This window comes from Stigmatopora nigra, chromosome 12 (assembly GCF_051989575.1).
Source record: "Stigmatopora nigra isolate UIUO_SnigA chromosome 12, RoL_Snig_1.1, whole genome shotgun sequence".
Classification (NCBI taxonomy): domain Eukaryota; kingdom Metazoa; phylum Chordata; class Actinopteri; order Syngnathiformes; family Syngnathidae; genus Stigmatopora; species Stigmatopora nigra.
The window spans coordinates 6629567-6653768 of record NC_135519.1 but is presented as its reverse complement, the minus strand read 5'-3'; the positions used below and the strand labels follow the sequence as shown (position 1 = coordinate 6653768).

General features: G+C 40.4%; 2 protein-coding genes across 16 annotated transcripts in view; one reads left to right on the top strand and one right to left on the bottom strand.

The window, feature by feature from the left end:
* LOC144205112 (mitogen-activated protein kinase kinase kinase kinase 3-like) lies at positions 1–23916 on the top strand. 8 transcript variants are annotated; one of them, XM_077729219.1, is made up of 35 exons: positions 1–281; positions 5936–5993; positions 6124–6214; positions 6725–6789; positions 6874–6929; positions 7002–7049; positions 7513–7555; positions 7641–7713; positions 7884–8015; positions 8241–8303; positions 8385–8466; positions 8578–8694; positions 10319–10397; positions 10475–10533; positions 12137–12199; positions 14339–14391; positions 14799–14837; positions 15512–15583; positions 17110–17161; positions 17475–17655; positions 18884–18993; positions 19059–19100; positions 19164–19248; positions 19597–19676; positions 19755–19815; positions 19899–20016; positions 20106–20164; positions 20483–20586; positions 20675–20852; positions 21165–21233; positions 21300–21392; positions 21479–21549; positions 21628–21683; positions 21767–21802; positions 22197–23916. In XM_077729219.1, the coding sequence occupies exons 1-35, from the start codon at positions 183–185 to the stop codon at positions 22282–22284; spliced, it is 2775 nt and encodes a 924-aa protein (XP_077585345.1). In that variant the 5' UTR covers positions 1–182; the 3' UTR covers positions 22285–23916. The 8 variants fall into 8 exon arrangements, with proteins under 8 accessions (XP_077585345.1, XP_077585340.1, XP_077585342.1 ...); XM_077729214.1 differs by having other exon boundaries at positions 17475–17835; XM_077729216.1 differs by lacking the exon at positions 12137–12199 and having other exon boundaries at positions 17475–17835.
* Positions 23394–24202, bottom strand: part of arhgef33 (Rho guanine nucleotide exchange factor (GEF) 33) — a 42255-nt gene continuing 41446 nt past the window's right edge. For all 8 annotated transcript variants that reach the window (XM_077729225.1, XM_077729226.1, XM_077729224.1 and 5 more), the window contains one exon: positions 23394–24152. In XM_077729225.1, coding sequence (XP_077585351.1) covers positions 24068–24152 — 85 coding nt within the window. In that variant the 3' untranslated portion in view covers positions 23394–24067. The remainder of the gene's footprint in view (positions 24153–24202) is intronic.

Below are 24202 nucleotides of genomic sequence, written 5' to 3'. Positions count from 1 at the left end.
ACGACTACTGCGCATGCGCTGCGTGCAGTAGCCGCCATGTTGGACCAGGAGTGGGCTCGGGCTGCTATTTTCTGACGCCGTATGTTTCTTTTTGCCCCTTGATTATTATCCGCGTCCGCACATAACATCGTCGGTGCCCGTCAACCGCCCGCCTCGTCTGGCGGCCTGAGCGGCACTTGGCCATGATGAACGCCAGCGTCGATCTTTCCCGTCGCAATCCGCAGGAGGATTTCGAGCTGATCCAGAGGATAGGAAGCGGCACCTACGGCGATGTGTACAAGGTATAAAACTGGAGCAATTGTCGGGGAAAAGGCGCTGTTGGCTTGGGATGTATTATCGGATACTTATGTGTTCATCGCTTTATTGTAAAGTTGAATTTAATGCCCGATCTTGGCTCCCAGTCAGGCCAAACATTTGGGCTGTCACTACCTGAAGCTGCGGGCCGTTTAGAAGTGCGTCAATTGGTGCTAACATTGGGATCTTCGCTCCTAACACAGATCAGATAACTTGATCGTTTATTTTTTGTGGTAAAAATGTCAGATTTTACTGTGGGTTAAATATGCCGGAAGAAATCGGGCCTGGGAAATGGCATGTGGATAGCTGTCCGAAAATGGATTCCGCCAAATAGTGTTAGCATCGTGATGCTAATCCCATCTGCTGTGTTTTAGGAAATATTGTTGCAAACACATTGAGAGTCGATCTAGATGCTTAATTGTTGAATGATGACCATCAGTCGGTTCATCGTTTTGCACGGCGGCTGCATATATGACGTTAGTTGACGCCCTCGACTCCTAATTGGCAGCTGGTGTACAGAACAACAACATTTCTTGCGCAACACTCCCACTAAACATTCGTTTTATGGTTATCAGATTTTGTGATTTTAATGCATCTTATGTTTGTGGTCAACAATCAGAAAAGGCCCTGATCTGACTGTGAAATCAGATCCCAAAACCTTGTTGATGTTCTTTAGATAAGATCAACAAATTTGCATAAATCAACAAGCGGGGTTGTTCTACTGCTACGATTGTTGTTGACAAAAGTACACTATAAATAACGCCTTAATGAATTTCTGAGAATCTTGATTGTCCAAAAATAAAAATACCTCTAATTGACAAGCCATGTGATTGATTGTACACTTACGATTTGTATTGTGTAGGTGGATCTCAAGTGTCCGATATTATGTATTTTCATTTATTTATTTATTTATTTATCTATCCAAATTACAGTCAGAGTCGGCATTTTTCCTCAATGAATCATTTAACTCTCTTTACACCCTCTAATAACATTTATTCTGTCTCCAAAACTTGTTTTATTGTGGTCCCCACTGTGTAAAAAATTTAGATTTTTCAGCCTTTATGTTGGATATGTTTTTCCTCACAATTTTTACTGTTATTTATTTATTTTTAGGCAGGTGATTGTATTTTGCATGCCGCATGCCTCCCCTGATGGAGTATATCATGTCTGTTTCTAATTTTAGGTACTTTTATCTTTGCTTGTTGCAGTCACTCAGACTCTGACAAACTTGCCAGTAACCTCACTGGACCTGTAATAATAGATCATACAACTTGTTTTTGAACCATTTTTGCTCAAAATTGATGGCACCCGGTAGGGGCTCAAAACGCAAAATCCCTCTGAATTAGGGAGCCGTCTGTGGGATCACCAGGCGGCCTGCTCGGCAAACCTCATTGATGCCTATATTTGGCTCTACCGCTGTGTGAGAATCTGCGGCTCGACTCGGAATGTTTGAGTAGGAAGCGACGTGTGAAGCCTACTGTTTTCCCCTCCTGTTTGTTGCACTGCACCAGAGGATCGCCATTGACCGAGAGCAAGACGCAAGCCGCCCGGCACATTTGGCGACTGGGGTGTTCAATTTCACATAAGCATTTTGAACTCAGACAACTGGAATTTGTAGCTCATTCCTGGAGGCACGGTGATACCGCGTGACCTTTCCCCAAATTTCAGAGGCTATCAAGTCCAGACAAAGTGGCTGTTGTTTTAGCGCCTAACGTGCACCTTGCATTGATCCAACTGGAAACCTCAAGACCAAACTTGTTGGCATCCCAATAGGAATTAATAGAAATTCTTCACATTCTGGTGCATAGTAGTGGCGTAATGAGCATTTTTATGGACTATGCAACCCATTTAAAGTTGTTTTTAGAGTTTTATAATGACAAAATATTAAGGACAGGTATTTTTGTACTCTGCAATGCTGAATGCCAATATGTGTGAGAAAGTCTTGAAGTTTTTTAGGTTAAGATAGAACTTTATTTCATCCCGTATTTGGGAAATTTCTTGCAGTAGCAAGACACGCAAGACATTGTAGACCTAGGTAAAAATCTGGAGCCACACACAAGGTGGGGATCTTCTGCAGATTGAGAGTGAGGTGAGTGCAGATTGAACTGGGAAGACTGGAAGAACAAATGTTTTCCTGAATAACATAAGTTTCACAACAATTTCACTGTTTGAAACACAATTTGTATGTATATTGGCTCATAAGTGAAATAAATTAAGTAGCATTTGCTTATGAAGTAGACCAAATTTTACAGTTCCTTCATCCAAATGCAAATATGTTTTTCCTTGCAGTAACTGCAAGCGCTTTAGTCGTAATGGAATATCATTTGACTTTGGGGAATTCTTGCAACTCGGCACTGCAGCCCGCGTGCTTGTCGCCATCTGACCGGTTTGCCATGCTGGGAGCCAAATAGCTCCTATTGATTTGTAGCACCGTCAAACTAATGACACTGTGTTTCGCAGCCATCCACCCTTCATCAATACCTGGCCTCCTGATACCTGAGCCAAAATAACTGCACCTTTCAAGTATTTACCATCAGGCAGGATGTAACATTGAGTCCCGACTTGAATAGGATGACGTTCCTCTTCCGGCAAGGTGACTCCAAGTTAGACTTTGGTTGAAGGAAGTACAGTCACACAATGGCCTTCAGTTTATGACCAGTCCGCTAGTCACTTGAAAAGTAGTTTAGATCACTCGTCTACATTGTCAGCACAATAAAAGGTCATGAAATAGTCGTGCTAAATGGGTTGCAATAATGAAAGAATTCAACCATTTCATTTGGGTACGTGTGTGTACCTCCTGCTGGTTTTAATGTGAGGCTCAAGCAGGTAACAGTTATAATGTGCTTATAGTAGCAATTTCCTCCACTGGGCCTTGTTGTGTGTTTGTGAGACATCTGGACGACCGTGGCGTAGGAATGTAACAGTTGTGGCTTCCTTTATACGAGCGGGATTTTGTGTATGTGTGTGCGAGAGGGCCTCATGTTCCATTGTTTCACGCCGCGCTAACAGAGGAAGACGGCCGAGCAAAATGCTGTGCAAACCTAGGCTGATTGTAGGCCGTCCCACTCCTTGCAGATGGCCATCGGTTCGGTCGAGCGGCAAACCATCCTGTTTTTGTCACCCTTCCTCTACAGATTGTGTTGCTTTTTAGAATGTGAGGTCTTTGAAGTTGATTGATGTCAAATGATGAAATTGGCAGAGAACAAAAATGGCATTGAGTTTCTCACCTATTTCATGGTCTACACTTAGTTTTAGCTTAGACGTGATAGATTTTTATTTTCTCATGATTGGCATGATCTTTTTTTTTGGGATGACAAGAGAGCTTTGTTTATTTTTATGTGCGTAAAACCGACTAAATGTGAAGTTTAATGTTCAGTCAGATGCTTATCATTGCGGAACCTGATTACTGCAAAGTTCTCTGTGCGTTCAATGCACATAGTTCTCACGGGTGTAAACAAGGTAAAGGAGGGCTTTGATCTTTCACCCTCTCTGGGTTGACCTTGGTGTGAACTCTGAACTCAAGTAAATGAATTCAACTTTCCCGTCTCCTACTGTTGGGTAGCCTTGGCTGTAGTCTCGCGAATGGAGCAAGTGTGAATCCGTGTGTGTTTTCAGCACGCAAAGTTGCAAAATGCCAGCTGGGCATTTTGTCTTAGTCAGAAGAGGGTGAAATGCCACACGCACTCACCACTGTGCTGAATATTTTACATGCACCCTGTCGGGCTGAGGTGCTAATGATGACTGAGTTTTTTTTCTAGAAAAAAATAGTTGTGTTAAATGTAACAGAGGAACTTGGTCAGGATTTCTACGAAGTAGTTAAACACTTATCAAGTGACAAATGCCAAAAGTTCATGGTGCATACACAATTTTGAGAATTATCATAACCATATTTTGACAATTTGACTCTTGAACAGAAACATGGCTTTAGGTTATATTCTACCTGAGTCCAGGGTTCCCTATCCTCCCAACTGTTGTGTTGGAGTGGGACTGAAGGATCCTTGGTAGAGAAAATTGTCTGTCCTCCACTGTGGCTGGGTTTGCATCCCAGATTGACAACTAATAGGCAGACTACACCCCCTTAGATGGCAATCCAAATCTCAAATCTCAGTTTACTCTAATTATAGAAAACATGTATTTTGATACTGCAAATGTTTCTGTTCAAAACAATTCATATGTGCCTTGTAAATATGAAAACTATGACTGTTGGAGATAGTAAAATCCAACTAAAATGGCTGCATTCATTGGTGCTTTCCTGGAACATAAAGAAACATGACAGGATTTTAAGGCATATAAACAGTAGCAAGCACAGCACCGAATGAACAGTAAAACCAGACGCGATCAATTGGAATCATTCTAGCGCGTGCTGTTGCCTTTAGTGGTGGCATTGAGCGCTTATGAGTCATCATTGTCGTCCGTCTTCATAGGCAAGGAACACACTGCTGGGCTGTGTGCTTCATCTGTTTGTGTCTCCTCCCTCGGCCTGCCACGGCTCTGTGACGTTCTGTTGTGATGCCATGCTGTATTGTCCGCTGTCAATCATTCCCCTGTTCTCCACTTGTGGCCTCAAGAGAAGGGAAAGCGCCTCACATTCCTGCTTTACGTCACTACAAGTGTCTTTTTGTTGCAGCAGTCGCCTTTGAAAAATGGTGCCGTGTTGACATTTCATGGTTTTTATCCAATGAGTCTGTGTCCTGGTGCTTGTTTTGCCTTGGGTCACTTATCAGACGACTTCACTCTCTAATAAAAAAAAGACTGAGTGGAACACTGTGTGAAATGTCATGGCCTGTTGGTAACACGCTGTTGACTAAATATGCAGGCGAGGCCTCTGGACTGATGAGGGCATGTGTTTTCAGAACTGCTTACGTTGGATGTTAGTGTCTCGTCTTCAAGGTCGATGCTTTGTCATGCTACTGTGGAAATGAACTAACTGTTGTTTTGGGAATTTTGGGGACATTGGCAAGTGTGAAACAACTAGGACACTGGGGATGCCACAAGCATTTGTATTGATAGCCATTAGTCATTGATCTTGTTTGCCACGAGTTGATTAACTGGCTCGCATACCCGTTGAAGTATTTTCTCGTATATAAGCCGCCTCGGTATCTTTTCTGTACGTTATTACACTGGGCTTTATAATTTAGTTGTGAATGTGGTCAAAATGTGTGGTTAGAAAAGTTGAACTAAATGTCTATCACTGTCAATTGCAGCGAATGTGTAGCGACGGAAAAAAAAACGAAACTGCGATTAAACCCATTGACATTTACACATTCTTATGCAGTTCAGCTTCTGGCCCCCCAAGAGAAGTGGGCGATTCACATTTCCTTTATTCGGATCATCTTTTATTCATGTTTTGTTTCACAGAGGAACTCCTCTTCCCTCAGAGGCGCTACGTCCAGATGTAAACACGACTGGCTATTTATAGAAAAATGGTCCTCCTTGCTGAACTGCCAATATGTCGTTTACCAAAGAATCGCCGGCTTTTCAGGAATACGGCTGTTTCCTCACCAAGCATTCCTGTGTCAATTCAATGTCATGCAAAAGCCATACATCAACAATTGTAGGATGCACAGTGGGATACTTTTTGGCTGTCTGACTTGCAACTTATGATTGCTAAACTCCCTTCTTTTTCCTCTGATTCCTTCAGGCTCGAAATGTCAACACGGGAGAGCTGGCGGCTATCAAAGTCATCAAGCTGGAGCCAGGTGAGCATTTTTTCATCATCCGCCATGGAAATTTCATTTCCCTTCATTCCTTTATTGTTTTCAAAGTCCCTATGAGGAGAAGGTGGCGTCTTCTGCATCTGTCAATGTGGTGTCACTGTGTTCTCTCCAGGGGAGGACTTTGCTGTTGTCCAGCAGGAGATTCTGATGATGAAGGATTGTAAGCACTCCAATATTGTGGCCTACTTTGGAAGCTATCTCCGGTAAGAATATTTTCGGGGGATGCTTTGCATCCGGAAAAGGAGGCACACAGAAAAAAAAAGTGTTTTTTTGTTGTTGTTTACTCATTCTTGTTGTTTTTAGTCATTGTTCATATAACCAGATATGGTCATTAAGAATATTATCTACTGCAACAGCCAATTGTCAAGAGGAAAGCAAAACAAAACAGTTGCATTATAATTTTTAAGGAAAAATTAATTATAACAATATAAACGATTATTACAAAAAATATCATCACGCTAACATGACGCTCAGTGACCAGAACATCATCCTAGCTGCAGCTATTTTGTGTATTGTAAAACGTATATATTTTTGTTTCACATAACCTAATCAGCACAACCATTATTAAAACAACGAATCATTGATCATGGTTGAGTTGAAACACTTATAGCTGGAAAGAGTTACTAAATGGAAAAATGCCCAACAATGTGCTATGCTTGTTGTGACATTATGCAGATGTAACTGATGTATTCACTCTGCATGTTTGTGTGCAGACGTGACAAGTTATGGATCAGCATGGAGTACTGCGGCGGAGGTTCTCTGCAAGACATCTATCATGGTAACACATACATTTCGATTGTTTGTGTTAGTCATGTCTGGAGCCCTTCTCCTTACTGACCTTCTACTCCTTTTTTTTTAATAGTAACTGGGCCATTGTTAGAGTCACAAATAGCCTACATGTCGCGGGAAACCCTGCAGGTAAGCGTATGCCAAAACAGTTGGAATTTTGTTGTTATTGCCATAACAGCTGTTGCGTGCTTATATTTGCAGGGTTTATACTACCTTCACAATAAAGGCAAAATGCATAGAGACATCAAGGTGAGTGTCGGAATTGATCACAACTTTTTTCCAATAATTCTCCTGAATCTTGTTTTTTAAATTATTTTTTTGAAGCAATAGGGTCAAAGCTCATTGTGTTAAACCTTTAAAGACCAAGTGACTGTTTTGGGTCAATTTCAATATATTTGAACTGACACTTTTTACTTTAATCTATTGAAACTGTTTAAATTGACCCTTTTATATTTGAACTGACCGTTTTGACTTCAATCCAAAAACATTGACTTTTTCAGTCTCTACACATGCACTGAAAGGCTTGCTTTTTTTTCTTGTCAAATAAATGTTTATGCAGTAAACCAGAGAGGCAAGCTGTTGGTTTCAAATTATTTATTGCGGTATTTATTTTTTAAAGCCCCTGTAAACATTGACCGCGTTCCCTGGTGTAGTTAAGTTGAAACACGCTGTGTTGTAGTTTGTTCTGACATGTTTTTTTTTTCAACAACAGGGCGCCAACATCCTTTTGACAGACAACGGTTATGTTAAACTAGGTGAGAAGAGCCAACCATTTTTTGGCCTTTGTTATTTTCCCTCCTACTTTTTGCATCATAAATCTTTCATCCCATTTGGTTTTAGCGGACTTTGGTGTATCAGCACAGATCACTGCAACTCTGGCCAAGAGGAAGTCATTTATTGGAACACCCTACTGGTAAGTTATGTGATTTAAAAAAAATGTTTAAACACACTGCAGCAATCTATCCTTTCTGCAGTCAGAATGAAAGGATTTGATTGATTAGTGGATGAAACAGCACTTCTTTTTCAACCTCAATGAATAGCGCCACATCAATAATAGTGCCTTTCTTGGTTTGCCTGCGTCAGGATGGCTCCAGAGGTGGCGGCAGTGGAGAGGAAAGGAGGTTACAACCAGCTGTGTGATATCTGGGCTGTGGGCATTACCGCAATCGAGCTGGCTGAGCTGCAGCCGCCCATGTTTGAGCTACATCCCATGAGGTGTGTGAGAGTGTTGTTAAGTGCTTTCACTGAATTACAAAGGAGCCTTTTGTTGAACCCTTTAAATGGCATTCATTCAACTTTCATTTTATTTCACCTAAAATGTGATGTTCACGAGAAGGGATTAGATTTTATTTTTTAAATGACAAGTCACTTACCCTGCAAAGGGTTACTACTAACTATGATTGTTAATTCCCATTAAATCCTCCTTTTTTCCCTGCACAGAGCTCTTTTCTTAATGACTAAGAGTAATTTCCAGCCACCCAAGTTGAAAGACAAAGTCAAGTGGTAAGGCTCTTTTCTTGTTTACAATAAAGATAACACAAGAACTTTTGTCGTTGATATTCTGTACCGTTTTCTGGACTACAGGACAGACAACTTTCACCATTTTGTAAAAGTAGCACTGACCAAGAATCCAAAGAAGAGGCCCACAGCAGAGAAACTACTACAAGTAAATCTCTTGTTGATATTAGTTCGGCCTAATAGTTTATCAGAATGAACTGGAGCCAATAAATTGTTAACATGTTAAAAAGTGAAAAGCCTCGCTTCCTCTCTTTTTCAGCACCCATTCGTGTCTCAGCCCTTGAGCAGGACGCTGGCTAAAGAGCTGCTGGACCGAGCCAAAAATCCAGACCACAACAATTACAATGACTTTGACGACGACGACCCCGAACCGGAGGTAACCTCGGACCTTTTATAGGTTTCTGTAAACAGGCTTTCATAATTTAGGGAATTTTCACTTATGGAAACTTTCCTTAGTAGCACTAGTCCAACCAAATATTTCTAGTGCTCTCATCCTGTTCAGTCGTTGTTTTGAGAGCGCTTTTTCTACAATTAATCCGCTTCCGGAGTCAGTTTAACTTGCCATACATGACAGTTTATGGGAAGTTATGATGATATATATATATTGCCAAAAAATAAAAATTAGCCACAATTTCACTACAAGTGAATAAGGAAAAGCTTTCATAATTTTTCCATCATTTTTATCCAAATAATTGAAAAAAAATTATCATTTTTTTTCCTTATCATAATATAAAAAGCCCATTTTGTGATATTTTTCATATTAGCAGGAATGACCGTTTTTTTAATTTTCTTCTTTTTTTTTTTTATTGAATACCGTTTCTTTCCCTTCCTCCCTGAAACATCCCATCTGTTCGTCATTCCTCAAATTCCACACACATTCTTCCAGCATCCTTAACTTCTCCATTGCACTCCCTCACTAAATGCTCTCCATTCTTTTTTTCTCCATCTTGCAGCACTTTCTCCTTTCTTCTTTCTTCCCTTTTCTCTCCTCTCCTCTCTTCTGTTCTTGTCTGCCTTCCCACCACCCTCTATCTTCCTCTTCCTCAACCTCCACAGTTTAAGTACAGGGGTCACTTCCTACCCATAAGCCCCGAGGCTCGCCGTCCGCCTCGCTTTCCCGCCCGTCGGAAGGTACCACCTCCGGCTGATGTGGCTGCAGTGATGTGATTTTCTTAACAAAGCGCTTTTGATTTGTATTGAAGTGTTTCTTTACTGGTGTATAGCTCGGTGGCAACTACCCCCCAAGGAGCAAAGCCTACTACTAGTTGAGGGATATATTTCTGAACATTTTCCAAATGTTCTTCATTTATAGATGTCCATTTCGTTTATACTCGGAGTTCTGACTCTTAAAGTCAAAATAGCAAATATGAGTTCATATTAATTCTTTTTATTATTATTTTTATTGTTGGTTGAATTGGTATTCATCATTTTGCACTTTTAATACAAAAGTTGAAGAACATTAAATGGTAATTTTTAATTTTTCCATTTTTTTAAACAGTATTTCAAAAGATGATGGGTAGTTAATAGTATGGTTAATATTCTCCTTTGTTTTTTATCCAAAAAATTCTTATTTATTTAAAAAAACTATGTAAATCTCCGGATCTCCAATATTTAGAGCATTTTTTAGTTTTATTTTCTATCAGCTACCATTGAAGGCAATAGACGTCAAATCCGTTTTAAATGAGTTAAGCATGGTGTGCGGTTGCTTGAGTGTGCGTTTTTTTTTTTTTTTGTATTAAAGGGTTTATTGTGATTTTACCCTTTTTTTTTTTAATAAGGATTCAAAACCCATTGTGAGGATTTTTTTAATCATCTTACACTGTCCATATGTGTTGACCTTGTTGCTGTGTGCAGCTGCCTCATTTTGCCCCGTCATCAAATTTCTCCCAAAGGAAATCGCAACCATGTTTTGTTTTTCACTTCGTCTAATCTTCTCAAGTGTCCTGAAAAAACCTCCTGCTCACTTTTATTCACATCTCTCTCTCTTTGTGTCTTCACAGTCTCCCGTGTCCGTCCCTCACCGGATTCGCTCCACCAGCAGAAGCACCCGAGAAGGAAAGACACTTTCCGAGATTAACTGTGAGTTCACACACTAATTAATAAGCAGTCAGAAATATAAGAGATTTCACCAGCACATTTTGTCATCAATTTCCCAGTCGGTCAAGTGAAGTTTGACCCTCCATTAAGGAAGGAGACGGAACCTCATCATGAACCGGTGAGTGGACACATTTCATCTCAATTCCTTACCACCTCAATGCTGAGCACAAGAGAACATTCACACAGTATATTATTAATCATTGGCTGCCATTGACGTCCAATCCAATTAGACATTCTTTCATTTGCTGCCTGCCCTCCCAGTTCAAATGGATCTACTAGTCATGAGCCCATTTTAAGAGTTTTGAATGTATTTTTAAGAGCCACATCGATGGTCTATCGTCATTGATGAGTCGGAAAGAGTTAATGCCACTGTCTTAGCACCATATCATATTTCTTTGGTGTGCAGTTGTGGACTCTGTTCTGAATTGAAAGGCTAGACAGGAAGTGTTTAATTGAGTCCTCCACAATGTGCCTTGGAGGAAGTCTGGACTTTATTGGAAACATTGTGAACATTTTCAATATGTTGCTGTTGGAGTGCATGTTTCACTCTAGTAATTTCAGGGAGAATTTGGAAATTAGACAAAAGCGTGTAATGGGTGGTGGATCCACAATCAACATTTGTCACCACCAACTCCTGTACTCACATCTGATCCTCGCAATGTATCTTTTCCGTTCACATTAAGTCAAGTTTGAAATCACCACTGTTGCTCATTGGCATAACAATCATCCTCTAATCCAATATAGCATGGCCTTCGTTCTTTTCTGTTCCTGACCTGTGTGCTTCTGAAGCCTCCAGCTACTGTGCAACATATTATTTTGTTCATAAATGATTGCCCTTTACTGTCTCTTTAAAGGGATTTTGCACAAACTCATTTAGCCTTTGGATTCCATGGACACCCATTAATTTGTAAAGCGGTCATTTACAGATAGATGATGACGTATCGAATCTAATAGTCCATTTGTATTTGGATTGTATTGAAGGTGATTGCAGATATTTTTAAGCTTTTTGAAGTATGCTTTTTCATATTTCCTCAAATTGTGGCGCTCTGCTTTGATTGTTTAATGGGTGCGAAGACCATTCCATGCATCTTTTTAAAAGAATGTCTCTTCTATTGAGACATATCTAATGACACCTAAAATAAGTCGTATGCATGCTTATTTAAAAAACTTTTTATGGAAAGGATGTAGTTCGCCGCCGCCCTTCCAGTTCAAATGGATTGGACGTCGATTGCAGTTAATGGCAACCAGTGAGATTGGCATTATTTATGAATTTTGGCTTTCTTTAGGGAAGTGTACTTGTTTAAATGCAATTGCCTGAGCAGTTTAAAACTTGTATAGATTTACCAACAACAAAAAATAAATCCACTAAGTACCCACGCAGTTGATGAAGGACCAAGGAAATAAATGTATGATGATTTTTTAAAAATGTTTAAATTGGTGCCACTTTCTGAGGAAATAAGTGTTGTAGTAAAATTGATTTCCCATGCGCAAACTACAGCAGGTCATTCCTGGATTCAGCTTGACACCCTAAAATGATATTCTCTCTCTCCAGAGTCCATTTTTTGGCCTTTTGTCCACCATTTAGTTTCCCCACCATCCTCATACATCATTTTCTGTCCTGCATCAATGCCCCCCACCCCGTTCCCCCTTCCCCGTTTCCCTCCATCGTCCAAAGTTCATGTATTAACTTAAGGTCTCTCCCGCTTTGTCTTGCTGACCAGTGTGATTCTGAGCCCTATCTGGACTGTGTTGAGGAGCTCTACTATACCGCGAGATCTAATCTGGTAGTACTCTCTCTCTCGTCTCTCTCCTCATTCCTACTCCTTGTCATCCCTTTTCTATTTATTTTGTGTTCATTTGCCGCCATTCACACTATGCTATTTCACCCTAACTTTCGTCCGTCCGTCCATCCGTCCGTTTTTTTCTCTGCCGTTCCTAATCTCTGGCCCTTTACTTTTTGTCCATGTTCATTTCGGGCGATTGGTGTTCCTCTGTGCTTCTACTCACCTGTGTTTTCTTCTCTGTCTGCAGTCTCATTAACTGTTGCTATCATCTTTGTGTGTGAAATCGGACGAAAGCAATTAGACAGAATACTTAAACGCAAGCAAAGATGTATGTTACTTACTCCGAGTAGTCCAATGCCTTTCTTCAGGGCACATTGGGGATGAGTATAGGACTTTTCTTCCTGTCCGGTGGATATTTCGCTATGCAACACTTCTGCTTTTGTATGGTACAGTAATCCCTTGATTATCGCGTCTTTGATTATCGCAAATTCACTACTTGACATTATTTTTTTCTGCTATTAATTATTACATTTGTTGACAAACTCGTAAGCGGATTCCACTCTTGCTACTAGGGCTCAGCACTAAAGAGAAAAAATGAGAAAGTTATAATGGGGATGGACCTAAATGGCAATTTTGCGATTATTGGGACCATGTCTGGTCTTCATTAACCGCGATATCTGAGGGATTACTGTACTTTGTTTAACATATTTCGTTTGGTAGATGACAAAAATCAAGTGTTTAGCTTGTGCTTCTATTGTTTTAGCCCTATTCTTCATTTACTGTCACATTTCTCTTTCAAGATATATATTTTTCCAACCACTCTATATGGCTGCTTACACATTGTGGCTTTATTTGCAAATTTGTCAGATGAGACTCTGAAGTTGAGTTGTTGTTTTTCTAAATGTCATAGTATTTCATTTATTGCCTCCTTTGACAAGGATTATTGATTTAAAGTGGGAGGACAGGCTCTGAATGCTCAAATTGCAGTCCCATTGACAACAATAGACGCCCAATACATTTTGACTGGGAGGGGCAAATGAACGAATATACGAAGATGAGCCTTCTCTGCTATTTGGATGTTTTCCCTGACAGTGGTACTCAGAAAGCCAGATGGAATTTGCCCAAAAATGTTTGAGAACCACTATTTTAGATATAAAATGAATGGTCCAGCATGGAGATTTTACACTAGAACCTTAAAGGTTTTTTTTAGCGGCTAGAGTGGCGCCAAACAGGTTGCCACAGTTACCATAGCGACCACATTAGGGAGGGAAAAGGACAATGATGAGAGTAGACGACTTATAATTACATTTGTTTTTCTGTCACTCTGGATAACATGTCATTAGTGGAGGTCGGAGAGAAAAAAATGCCTTCTGGCGTGGACAACATCGATGAAGATGGTGGGCACAAGATGAAAATTTGAGGTTAAACCGCAAAGATTTGGGGCTAAAACCGCTGCACTCAGAGTTGTTTTTTTGTATCCTTGTGGTGCTTAAGTAATGCAAGATTGCAGATTCAAACGTAGAAGGAGTTGATGTTGATAGTCTAACGGTTAGCCGCTAACCTTTAGGAGTTGTTAAGACATTTTATGCAATTGTTGTTAACAAGTGAGGTTGCAATTGCAACATAAGCACTAAATATCAGAAGTTATCTTTCAGTGTTCTGTTTTCAGTCTATTGGGTCTTGATTTTGGAGGTATTTCTAGTTTTAAAACAGCTTGTAATGTATTTTACATGCATGAAACGTGGATTGTAGTTTAGTGATCACTTTCAAAAGCTGGTAGGCATTCTTCTCATGTTTTTTGCTTTTAGTTGTATTTTTCTTTTTGGGTTTGGGTGTTTCCACTTGTTCTGGTTAATTCAGCCTTTTTACCTAGTATTCTCTGATGCCCACATCCTAAACTGCATACATATTTGTTGTTGTTGTGGTGGTAAAAGAGTTACGCTTGTAAGGCCACAATGTGAGCACAGCACAAGACAAATATGCCCCGTGCTGAAAGATCTAATGAAATTGAACATCCCTGTTGTCTTTTGGCAACTGGGTTTCCGTCTAATCCGTCACTATTTTCTTGTGAATTCTATTGCATTGTATGCCATTGGGATCGAAGTATCCCAATAGTGACGCAAATGTCTTTTTTTGCAGGATCTGCAGTTGGATTACAGCCATGATTCCCCTTGCCTTCTTGGAGGAAACAAGTAAGTCATTATCTACCCTACATTTTGCATTAAAGAGTACTATTTACATTATTCTTGTACTTTAGATTGATCAATAGCGGCGTATTGCATGCTTGCACTTTGGATGCCCATTTTTTTCCCCCAATCTGTCGAACCACTTATGGCCAGTCTTCATTCCTTCCCCTGTAACTACTAAAAGCATTTATTCCTCTATAAAATAAACCTAAGCGGCAATCTTAGAGAGAGCTGTTTCCCTGCAAACTGTCAATATCCATTCTTTTGAAATATGGCTAAGCACCCATGTTTACATTGCGTGTTAAAGATTCAGATGGCATTAGCCCAATCAATCACATTGATCCTTTAATGTCTGTCTTGATGGTTCAAAATAATCATTTTCCTGACTTGTCCTTCCAAAAAAAAAAAAACAGGAGTCTTCTCAAATCGGTGGAGGAAGAACTGCAGCAGAGGTGAGTTATTTCAGTGTAAACTCTGATTATTATACTTTTTTTCTGCTGGTTTGCTAACCACTATCAGCCAATCAACGTTAACCTGCAACTAACCGGGTCTGATCTTAACCTGCAAACGACTCAACGCTGTCAGGGCTTTGGCTTCATGCTTTTAATGGCTTCGGGTTAGAAAGTTTTGCCTCTATGCCGCTTAACCGCAGAGCATGGCTTTTTCCACACAAAGACAGACGCTCACACACTACACATCTAGTATCTCAAGGGGTCGTTCTTGCTTTGTTTCCTATGCGGCGATCTGTCCCAGCACTTACTTTTGATTCTGTCAACGTTAGTGTCATTCACATTTAAAGATTATCCTTCCTGGAGGGTTTTCAAGTTTGTTGATGAGGTGTTGAATGGAATTAAAAAAAAAATACATTTTGGAGCTTTATAGCAGGGAATTTTAACCTTCATTGTTGTTGTTTTGAAGAATTTGTTTGGAGGATTAGCAATTTGTTTGTGGACAAAGCTTCACACACACACTCTAATCCCTCCCACCCTTTACCTTTCCTTCCTCATTTTCCTCCTGTTATCATCTTCTCCAACAACTTTTTGCCTGCATCCCTTCCCCCACCCCTCATTTTTCCTACCTGGAATCCCCCGAAATATTCCTCTACTATCTCCACCTCCGCTCCCAGGGGCCATGTGGCACACTTAGGGGAGGATGAGGAGGATGATGATGATGGTGCAGATGATGAAACTCACACTCAGTAAGTTCCCCTCACTCCACCTCACGCAGTCGTAGAACAGGAGGCCTCTCCGTCTCAGTTTCCCCTCCCTCCCTCGCTCTCTCACGATAACGAGGATGAGTAGCGGAGAAAAGAGGAGGAAGGCTTCCTGTTTGTGCTATAGTTTCATCCACCCATTTATGCAGCACACCGCACCATCACAGCAACCCTTGTGCAATTTTTCTCCGTGTGTGTATCTTGCAAGCTTTTCATTTCATTTAACAATTGCCCTAACCCCTAAACAACAGTATTTCTTTTGTCATTTTTCCATCCAACCATTTTTCTTAAGTAAAAAGAGCTCTAAGAAAATACTCGTATAAACACACTAAAGTTGTGTGTGTAGTGACTCAATGCCAGCTAAGCGCAAGGGATCATTGATATGCTTTTCCCACGTCTTTGCTGCCATCTTTCTGTGCTTTCTTGTTTGTGAGTGCGTAGATTTCAATGCTGCTTTCTATATTAACATTTCATTATAAAATCAAAAGTTGGGGCTTTAACTTTTCTGTGCTTTTTTTGTTTTGTTTTTTTCAGCGTTGACCTTTATACTGATTGAACGCCTACAGACTATTTCTCATTTATGATGTTTTAAATCAATCAAATAGATGTGAATCCATTGTTATAATACATAATTATACTGACTGAAAACAAAAAGCAGAAGAAAAAAATGAGGAAGTTGTAACGCCAATGAGAATAAAATGTTCCTTAATGATAAAAAAAATAGCCTTCATCACAAATTTTTAAAATGTCCCCCTTTTAGTTGAAAAGTGAAATGAGTGCCCTGAAAATCTATTCATAATCCAGCTGCTTCCCATCCTCATTTCAGTCCCAACCTTCATTACCGACGACTCAAAAAAAAAAAACATTTGCCTTCTCATGAGGCAAGAATGGAGTAAAATCTCTGTCATTTGATTTTCTAATGATGACATAAGAGCATCTAAAAATGGACTCGCTAGTGCAAAAACTTTCTTTACCGGCTTTACATTTCCCAGAGACTTTACACCAGCTTGCTTGATGAGCTTGCCTTTTGTGTATAGAAGTTTAAGGCCATTATGGTTCTTGTCGTATTAATCGTTAAAGGAGGCATGTTATGCAATTTCATGACAGGGTGACAGCTTTTCCCAACATTACAGTCTGCTACTAATTATAATTAACAATTAGCTAATTCTAAGCTGCACTAACACTACAGCTTTGCTTATTCTCAACTTGAAAATGGTGCATTTCTGCTTAGCAGGTGCTTGATGTGAGGACAAGACTATTTTAACATTTGCACAAAAAAATATTAGTTTGCTCAAAGATGCATGGTAATATCACTTGGCGTAATTTTACATTTTATTAATGTGCAGACACTCCTGAGACTAAGGGTTAATTTTCTGTGATATGTCCCCTTTAATTGATTAATGATTGATCGACAAATTCAAATCTGGTCGCCACATTCGTATTGATTTTTGATGTGTTGTCATGCAAAATCAATGTCCCTATGTTTCTCCATCTTCTTTCTCACTATGTAGTAAGATGAACACTATCCTGAGGCCAAAGGTCCCGCCCCCGCTTCCGCCCAAGGTACGTGTCATTTCTCATTGATGGAAATTATTGCTCATGTTTTGAGATATTATGATTTATTGGATTTAAAGCGTTTCATAATTGTGACGAATGGAAATCAATGACCTTTCCAGCATACATTGTTAAATTCTGAACGTTTTCATAAGCCATTTATTGCCTCAATTATTAAAAAGGGGGAAAATCAGGAAATATAATTATGATTTTTTTTCCCGGGCCACACAAAATGATGCGACGGGCCAGATTTGGCCCCCGCCACTTTGACACCGGTCAAAGTTTAGTGAAACAAACGGGATTTTTTTACTCCATTTCCCAGCCCAAGTCCATCAGCTCGCCGCAGCCACAACCCAAACAGGATGACAGCCAATCGCACAGCGAAGACGACGGCAGCGGCACCATCAAGCGCTGTCCGGCCCCTCAGACGCCCAAGCCGGCCTCCAACGTGCCCCCGCGGCCGCCACCCCCGAGGCTGCCGCCGCACCGCCGCAGCAGCCTAGGTAACGAGACCGCGAGCGAGCGCTCGGACGGCGAGGCCTCCTCCGCCCCGGAGGACGACGGGAGCTTTAGGCATTTCTGGGAGTGGCTCCACACGCCTCACACAGAGGAGGAGCTGGAGGAGGCGTGGGAGGTTCTGAAGGAGGTGAAAGAGGAGCAGGAAAAAGAGGATGAGGAAGAGAGTAAGAGCCAAGTAGCTTGATAGCATCCTTTTGCTCCGCCCCTCCAGTTGTCCTCTCCTACTGATTTATCTGTCACATGAGTTCATTAATAGTCTATTAATATCAACTTTAAATGTCTCCCGTGTTATGTTCGGAATCACTCTCTATTCACCACAAAGTGCCCCACTAAATGTCTTTTTATCGTTTGGTTCAAACGTTTAGTACATGATATGAACCACCTATAGAGCAGGGGTCTTAAACTATTTATTGATGGGCCACTGGAAATAGTATGAGATGCAATATGTATTCACCTAAAAAGTGACTACAGTCTTCCCTCAATTACCGCAAATTCACTTTTTTCTGCTATTAATTACTGAAGGAAAATAATTATGTATATTTTTTAAATATTTTTTTTGTTAAAAAAATGGAAAAATCCACTCTGAAGCCAGTCTTGTTACTAGAACTCAGCACTGAAGGGGAAAAAAAGTTAGTTTTTGAATTTAGCTTCTCCAACTGGACATAAGTATTTGCAGGTTATAATACTTAAACCTATTTTTTGCAGAAATTTCGACTAACCAAACAAGTAATTGGTAGAATTGTTCATGATGACATTTTTAACAGTAATGTTTTTTTTTTTTATTTATTTCAATATTAATGCCTTAAAACACAAAAGATTGATTCCGAACACGGCCTTTGTTTTTTAGTTCCTTTTACTCATCAGCTTATCGCTACATACGTCCTCACACTAATTTTTGTCCCCCCTGATTGATTTCTAAATCCTGTCAATCATTGACTAGCTAGCAGTCAGTCTATTCTCAAATGAGGTAGAAGAAAGAGGAGAGAATTTTCTGTGGTAGGGGCTGAAATAAAGTGAAGATGAAGTCATGGCTGCCTGCATTTCTCATACAAGCCTGCTCTCCTCTTACCACCCTCCCTCCCTCCCTCCCACCATCCCTCTCCCACCTTGTAGTCAATTTTCGTTCGCTCCCCTCTGTGTCGTAAGTCCAGTGTTACATGTCCTGCCGTAGTTCCACCCAAACTAACCTTTTCTGTGTGTGCCATATCTAAGGAAACGGCTTGAATTCCTCGCACAATGGTGAGCGCAACAGTCCTGCCGACAGACAACAATCCACGATGCCCCCCAGCGTCCCCATACGAAAGGACAAGAAGGACGTTCCGGTAAGTTGATGGAAATGAGTCGTGAAGCATGAGTCCTGTCTTAATTTTTTTAACTTTTATTTTAGATGCCAAGTAGCAACGGGCTCCCACCTACACCCAAAGTTCATGTAAGTCTCTTCTCCGAAAAGGAATGTTTTCAGATGCTTATCATTCATCTCCCATGCTTGCAGATGGGAGCGTGTTTCTCCAAAGTGTTCAACGGTTGCCCTTTAAAGATCCATTGTGCCACTTCTTGGATCAACCCAGATACCAGAGGTAAAAAATATCAATAACTTGACTCATGACAGTGATAGAAGAACCAGTGTTGCTCTAAAAATTAAACGTTTTTTTTACGTTGACCACGCAGTAACTTTGTTAACTTACTACTTGCACTGAAACTTAATGACATCATAACCTTCCTACATTGTTTCTCAAATTAAGACATTGGCTGCTATTGATAATGCATTGGGATTTGATGTCATTATTTATCGCTGGCAGGTTATTTCCAAGAATAGTCCAATGATACCAGCCCATAACTTTTGAAATGCCATTTTTTAAAAACAATACGGTAGGATTGTGGTCACTGTTGTGTTTGTTCATATCAACTGTTTTGCGACTTTTCAGATCAATATTTGATATTTGGCGCCGAAGAGGGAATATACACATTGAACCTTAATGAGCTGCACGAGACCACCATGGAACAGGTGAGTCCTTACACTATTACTGTGTGTGATAAATATTCTTTGGCTAAGTGCAATTTCTGCTTGTTTTTCCCCGTGAAGCTCTTCCCCCGCCGATGCACGTGGTTGTACGTAATGAACAATAATCTTCTGTCGGTGTCTGGTGAGTCAATGCGGTCGTGACGGAAATCCACTGGATGGAAGATGTCATTCTGTATATGTCGTATAATTTTGTGTTTTTTGCAGGAAAAGCCTCCCAGCTGTACTCGCACGGCATGCCGGGACTTTTCGACCAGGCCCGACAGCTCCAGAAGTTACCAGTAGCCATTCCCACACACAAGCTGCCTGATAAGATGATACCCAGGTAACACATTCAAATTGTATGAAGTCCAGCCATTTGTACTACTAAAAAGAAAAAAACATCATACCAAATCCTCTTTTCATTCAACACAGGAAGTTTGCTGTTTCCACTAAAATTCCAGACACTAAAGGGTGCCAAAAATGCTGCGTGGGTGAGTAATACACACATTTTAGATGGACTGTTTTGTGTCATTGATGGATATATTACCGTATGTATTTGAGTATAATGCGAACCCATCATTTGTGACTTAATATTGGTAGTGTTAATATTGGTAATGTTCAAGGATTGCACTACTTGTAACTGGCAAATGCTGAACATATGTCGCCATGACAAAACATTTATTTACAACATTCATTCATTTTTATTTCTTTTAGTTCAAGATTTTGCGCGTTATACTCGAAATAATTATGTTAAAAAGTCCACTTTTGTTATTTGTGTTAATTAACCAATGTTTTTTGACTTTTGACAGTGCGCAACCCATACACAGGCCACAAGTACCTCTGTGGGGCTTTTCAGTCCCACGTCATGCTGCTGGAGTGGGTGGAATCCATGCAAAAGTTCATGCTCATCAAGGTCAGTCACAATCACATGGCCATCACTTGTATGATTCTGTGAATTAACTCCATTTTGTTTCTTTTTTGGGGGGGTTGCGGCCAAACAGACCATCGACTTCCCTCTGCCTTGCCCGCTTGAGGTGTTTGAGATGTTAGTGGTCCCGGAGCAGACTTACCCTCTCATCTGCGTGGCGGTCAGTAAAGGGAGCGAGCTCAACCAGGTGGTCCGCTTCGGCACCGTCAACCCCAATCCCAACGCTACCTCCTCCTGGTTCACAGAGACGGGTGAGAAAGTAGTCTAGTAGTAAAGCAATGTATACGATGCTCGGGTTGCCAATGCCATTTTTTTCCAGTATAAAACTCAAAGTAAATATTTTCTATATTTTCCAAAAACTGACACAAAGAAGCGTTTAATTGGACGGAACATGCTGAAAAAAAACACAAAAAATCAAGAGCAAACAATTGCCCATCTTTTTTAATGTACATTTAGTCCTTGTTAATTTTGGACTTTGAAAAATAATATTTACGACATGTTTTATCATAGAGTATGTGATACTACTCAATGGTATTCTGAAAATGTATTCTTTCTTTCCTCAGACACGCCTCAAACGTGCGTGATTCACGTGACGCAGCTGGAAAGGGACACCATCCTCGTTTGTCTGGACCGTAAGTGGGCGTCACATTCCCATGCGCGCATTCAAAACACGTTTCATCACCTTGTTGAACAATCAGGTTGTATCAAGATCGTCAATCTCCAGGGAAGACTGAAATCCAGCAGAAAGTTGTCTGCCGAGCTCACCTTCAACTTCCAAATTGAGTCCACGGGTAAGAAAACGCAAGCCAAATGAGTCCATTTTTTTTTTTGGCACTCGAATGCATTGAACTAAATCAATGTATTCTTTTCTTGCCAGTTTGTCTCCAGGATAGCGTGCTGGCCTTCTGGAGGCACGGCATGCAGGGGCGGAGTTTCAAGACCAACGAGGTGAGCTGGATTTCTCTCTGCCGTTCTTCTGGGAAGAAAACGTCTCTAAAATCTTCAAATTTTGTCCCAAATTTTTAGATCACGCAGGAGATTTCCGACAGTACGCGCATCTTCAGACTACTGGGATCAGACAGGTACACGCATACACACATTGACATAAATACACACCCACACGATGCACATGCATAATATTCTCTGATTACCTTCTTCACAAAAGACAAAGTGACCATGACAGAGGCATCACTCTGCCCAGGTATATTTTAACTTTGTTTTGGGATGCTTCAAGACTGGTGACTGGCTTAAGATTTTCTTATGGGGGATTTCTTGAAAACACCAATGCCCTATTGATCATTGTGGTCGTTTTTTAAAATAATTATTGTGAGGAAATCGGGATTAAGTTCATTTTTGGTGTCTGCATGCTCATGATTTAGTGCTGTACTATATGACAATACATATATTTTGGGCTGTTGTTCTTTTTTTATGTAACTAAAAATATAAATACCTGTCTATTTGTGGACATAGTCTAAAAGGGGTTTAATTACCTCACTCATTGTCTTCTTTGGGTCTCCCTGGACGATCTTTTTATTGAAATCCTTGAATATTTGCGACCAAAATATTTATAGCGGTACTTTTTTTGTCATTATCAGGGTGGTGGTGTTAGAGAGCCGACCGACCGACAACCCGACAGCCCACAGCAACCTGTACATCCTGGCGGGCCACGAAAACAGCTACTGACGTACACTCGCACGCCCACACATGCTGACACCCCGCATTAAGAGCCTAGCAACTAGCAGAGGGGAGCGCACCCCCCCGTTCCCGTCCCGTCGGAGTGGCGCCGCCGTGCGTTGGAAGGCAGGTGACGACGTGACCTCCAGATGCCCTCACAAGAGGTGGGACCCTCACACCACTCGTACTACTTAGTCGTACACGTTGTGCTACTACTGCGGCCATCTTGCACAGAAACCCCCTTACCCTAACCCAGCCCCCCCACCTCACTCTTATTTATTGTGGCATGACGTTAATCCGCCAGCAGGACGACGACTCCTGTTTTTTAAGTGTCGGGGAGAAGGCTTTCTTCGGCCATCTCCGCTTAGCAACAACAGCCACATAAGTGCTTAACTGATGTCTATTTAATTGATGTAAATATATATGTAGTATTTTTGGACAGATCTGAACACTAAACCTGCTCGTGTGTAGTTAGGCGTGTGCGTAGTTGCTCGGCACAAACAATACAAATATACGGACGATGGGAAGTAGGCGACTCACTTCCTGGTTCTCCCGATCAGCGACAAGGAAGCAGGCACTAATCCAATGTCTCTTCGGCAGACCTTTTTAGAAATGCAGGCAATATGGCGAATCATTAGGCTTCATTTTAGGTTTTTATTTCAACCACTGGTGTTAAACATTTGCACAGAGAAAAAGGTTGCGTGAAAGAAATGTGACGTCATTTACGTAAGCGTAGATTTTCAACGCGTTGATTCACATTGTCCTTAACATGCAACACACGTCAGAGGGTTTATTTTTTTCAGTGTATGGGAACTGAAATTAGTTTGTATCTGCATTGCAGATTTAAAGTTAAACCTTAAGAAGTTCTTAAATGTAGAGGGACATAAAATACATTGCCTCTTTTTTAAAGAATTTTTAGCAGCCTAACCTCTGACTTTATCAGTTCACCTTAATAGCCAAATGCATACTTAAAACCCTTTTTTCATAGTCCTATTTACTTTAATAAGAAACAAATTTAAATGTTAATCACTTGCTCGTCACTTCTATTCCTCAAGTCAAAAATATTACTTCAAAGCTCTACAAATTGTCACCTTTTTTTAAATTCTAGTTTTTATCTAAAAAAATAACTTATTGTAAGATGCAGTGACGTCAACACCAACCTGTGTCAACTCCTATTCAATCGGCTTCGAGCTTTCCTGATTCGTCACATTTGACTGCATGAATGAGACATTCCACTGTTTTAAATTCATCTCCTGTTCAAAAAAAAACGTTTAGCCACCCTATTATATTTAACATTGACTGCCATTTATGGCAATAGTTGTCCAAGCTATTCTGGCTGGAAAGTGACGTAGATTCACAATTCACTGTCAAATGAATGGTAATGGCAACAATTAGTTCAATGTGAACACTGACACAAAACACACTAAAAATCTGTCCTACTTCTTTCTTCTCTTTTATTTTGTCGCACATTTTTTTGTTATTTTCACAGTGCAAAGCGCACATTATGACATGCTGTATATAGTGTAAAATAAAATTGGGTTTGTTTTACATACTGTACAATTGCCTATATTTTGTTTTGACAAGTGTAACAAGATTTATGAGGATAAAAGGTTAACACATTAAAAAAATGTGACACTTGAATGTTGGTCATTTTGTTGTTCAGTGTTAACTGAAAAAAAACAACCAGCCAATAAAATTACACCTAATAACTTTCTATAATTTTTCAAGCAGGATCTAAATAGAAATTGACTTTGATTTTTTACATCCTCAGAGGTAAGTCAATGTTTAGTGTTCACACTGCGGTACCTCTTCCGTCTACCTGGTGATGTTCTGGTGTTTTCTCCATCGCCTTCTCTTTCTTGTCATCGCCGCCGCCTCTGTTGGGAAAAAGGAACATTTTGATAACACTGTTGAAGCTGTCTGCAAT

Coding starts and splice junctions, on each gene's coding strand:
- LOC144205112 (XM_077729214.1), top strand. CDS start 183: ATGATGAACGCCAGCGTCGATCTTTCCCGTCGCAATCCGCAGGAGGAT. Junction 8,467..8,577: donor CAGCAGAGAAACTACTACAA/GTAAATCTCTTG, acceptor TCTCTTTTTCAG/CACCCATTCGTGTCTCAGCC. Junction 17,836..18,883: donor AAAAGAGGATGAGGAAGAGA/GTAAGAGCCAAG, acceptor GCCATATCTAAG/GAAACGGCTTGAATTCCTCG.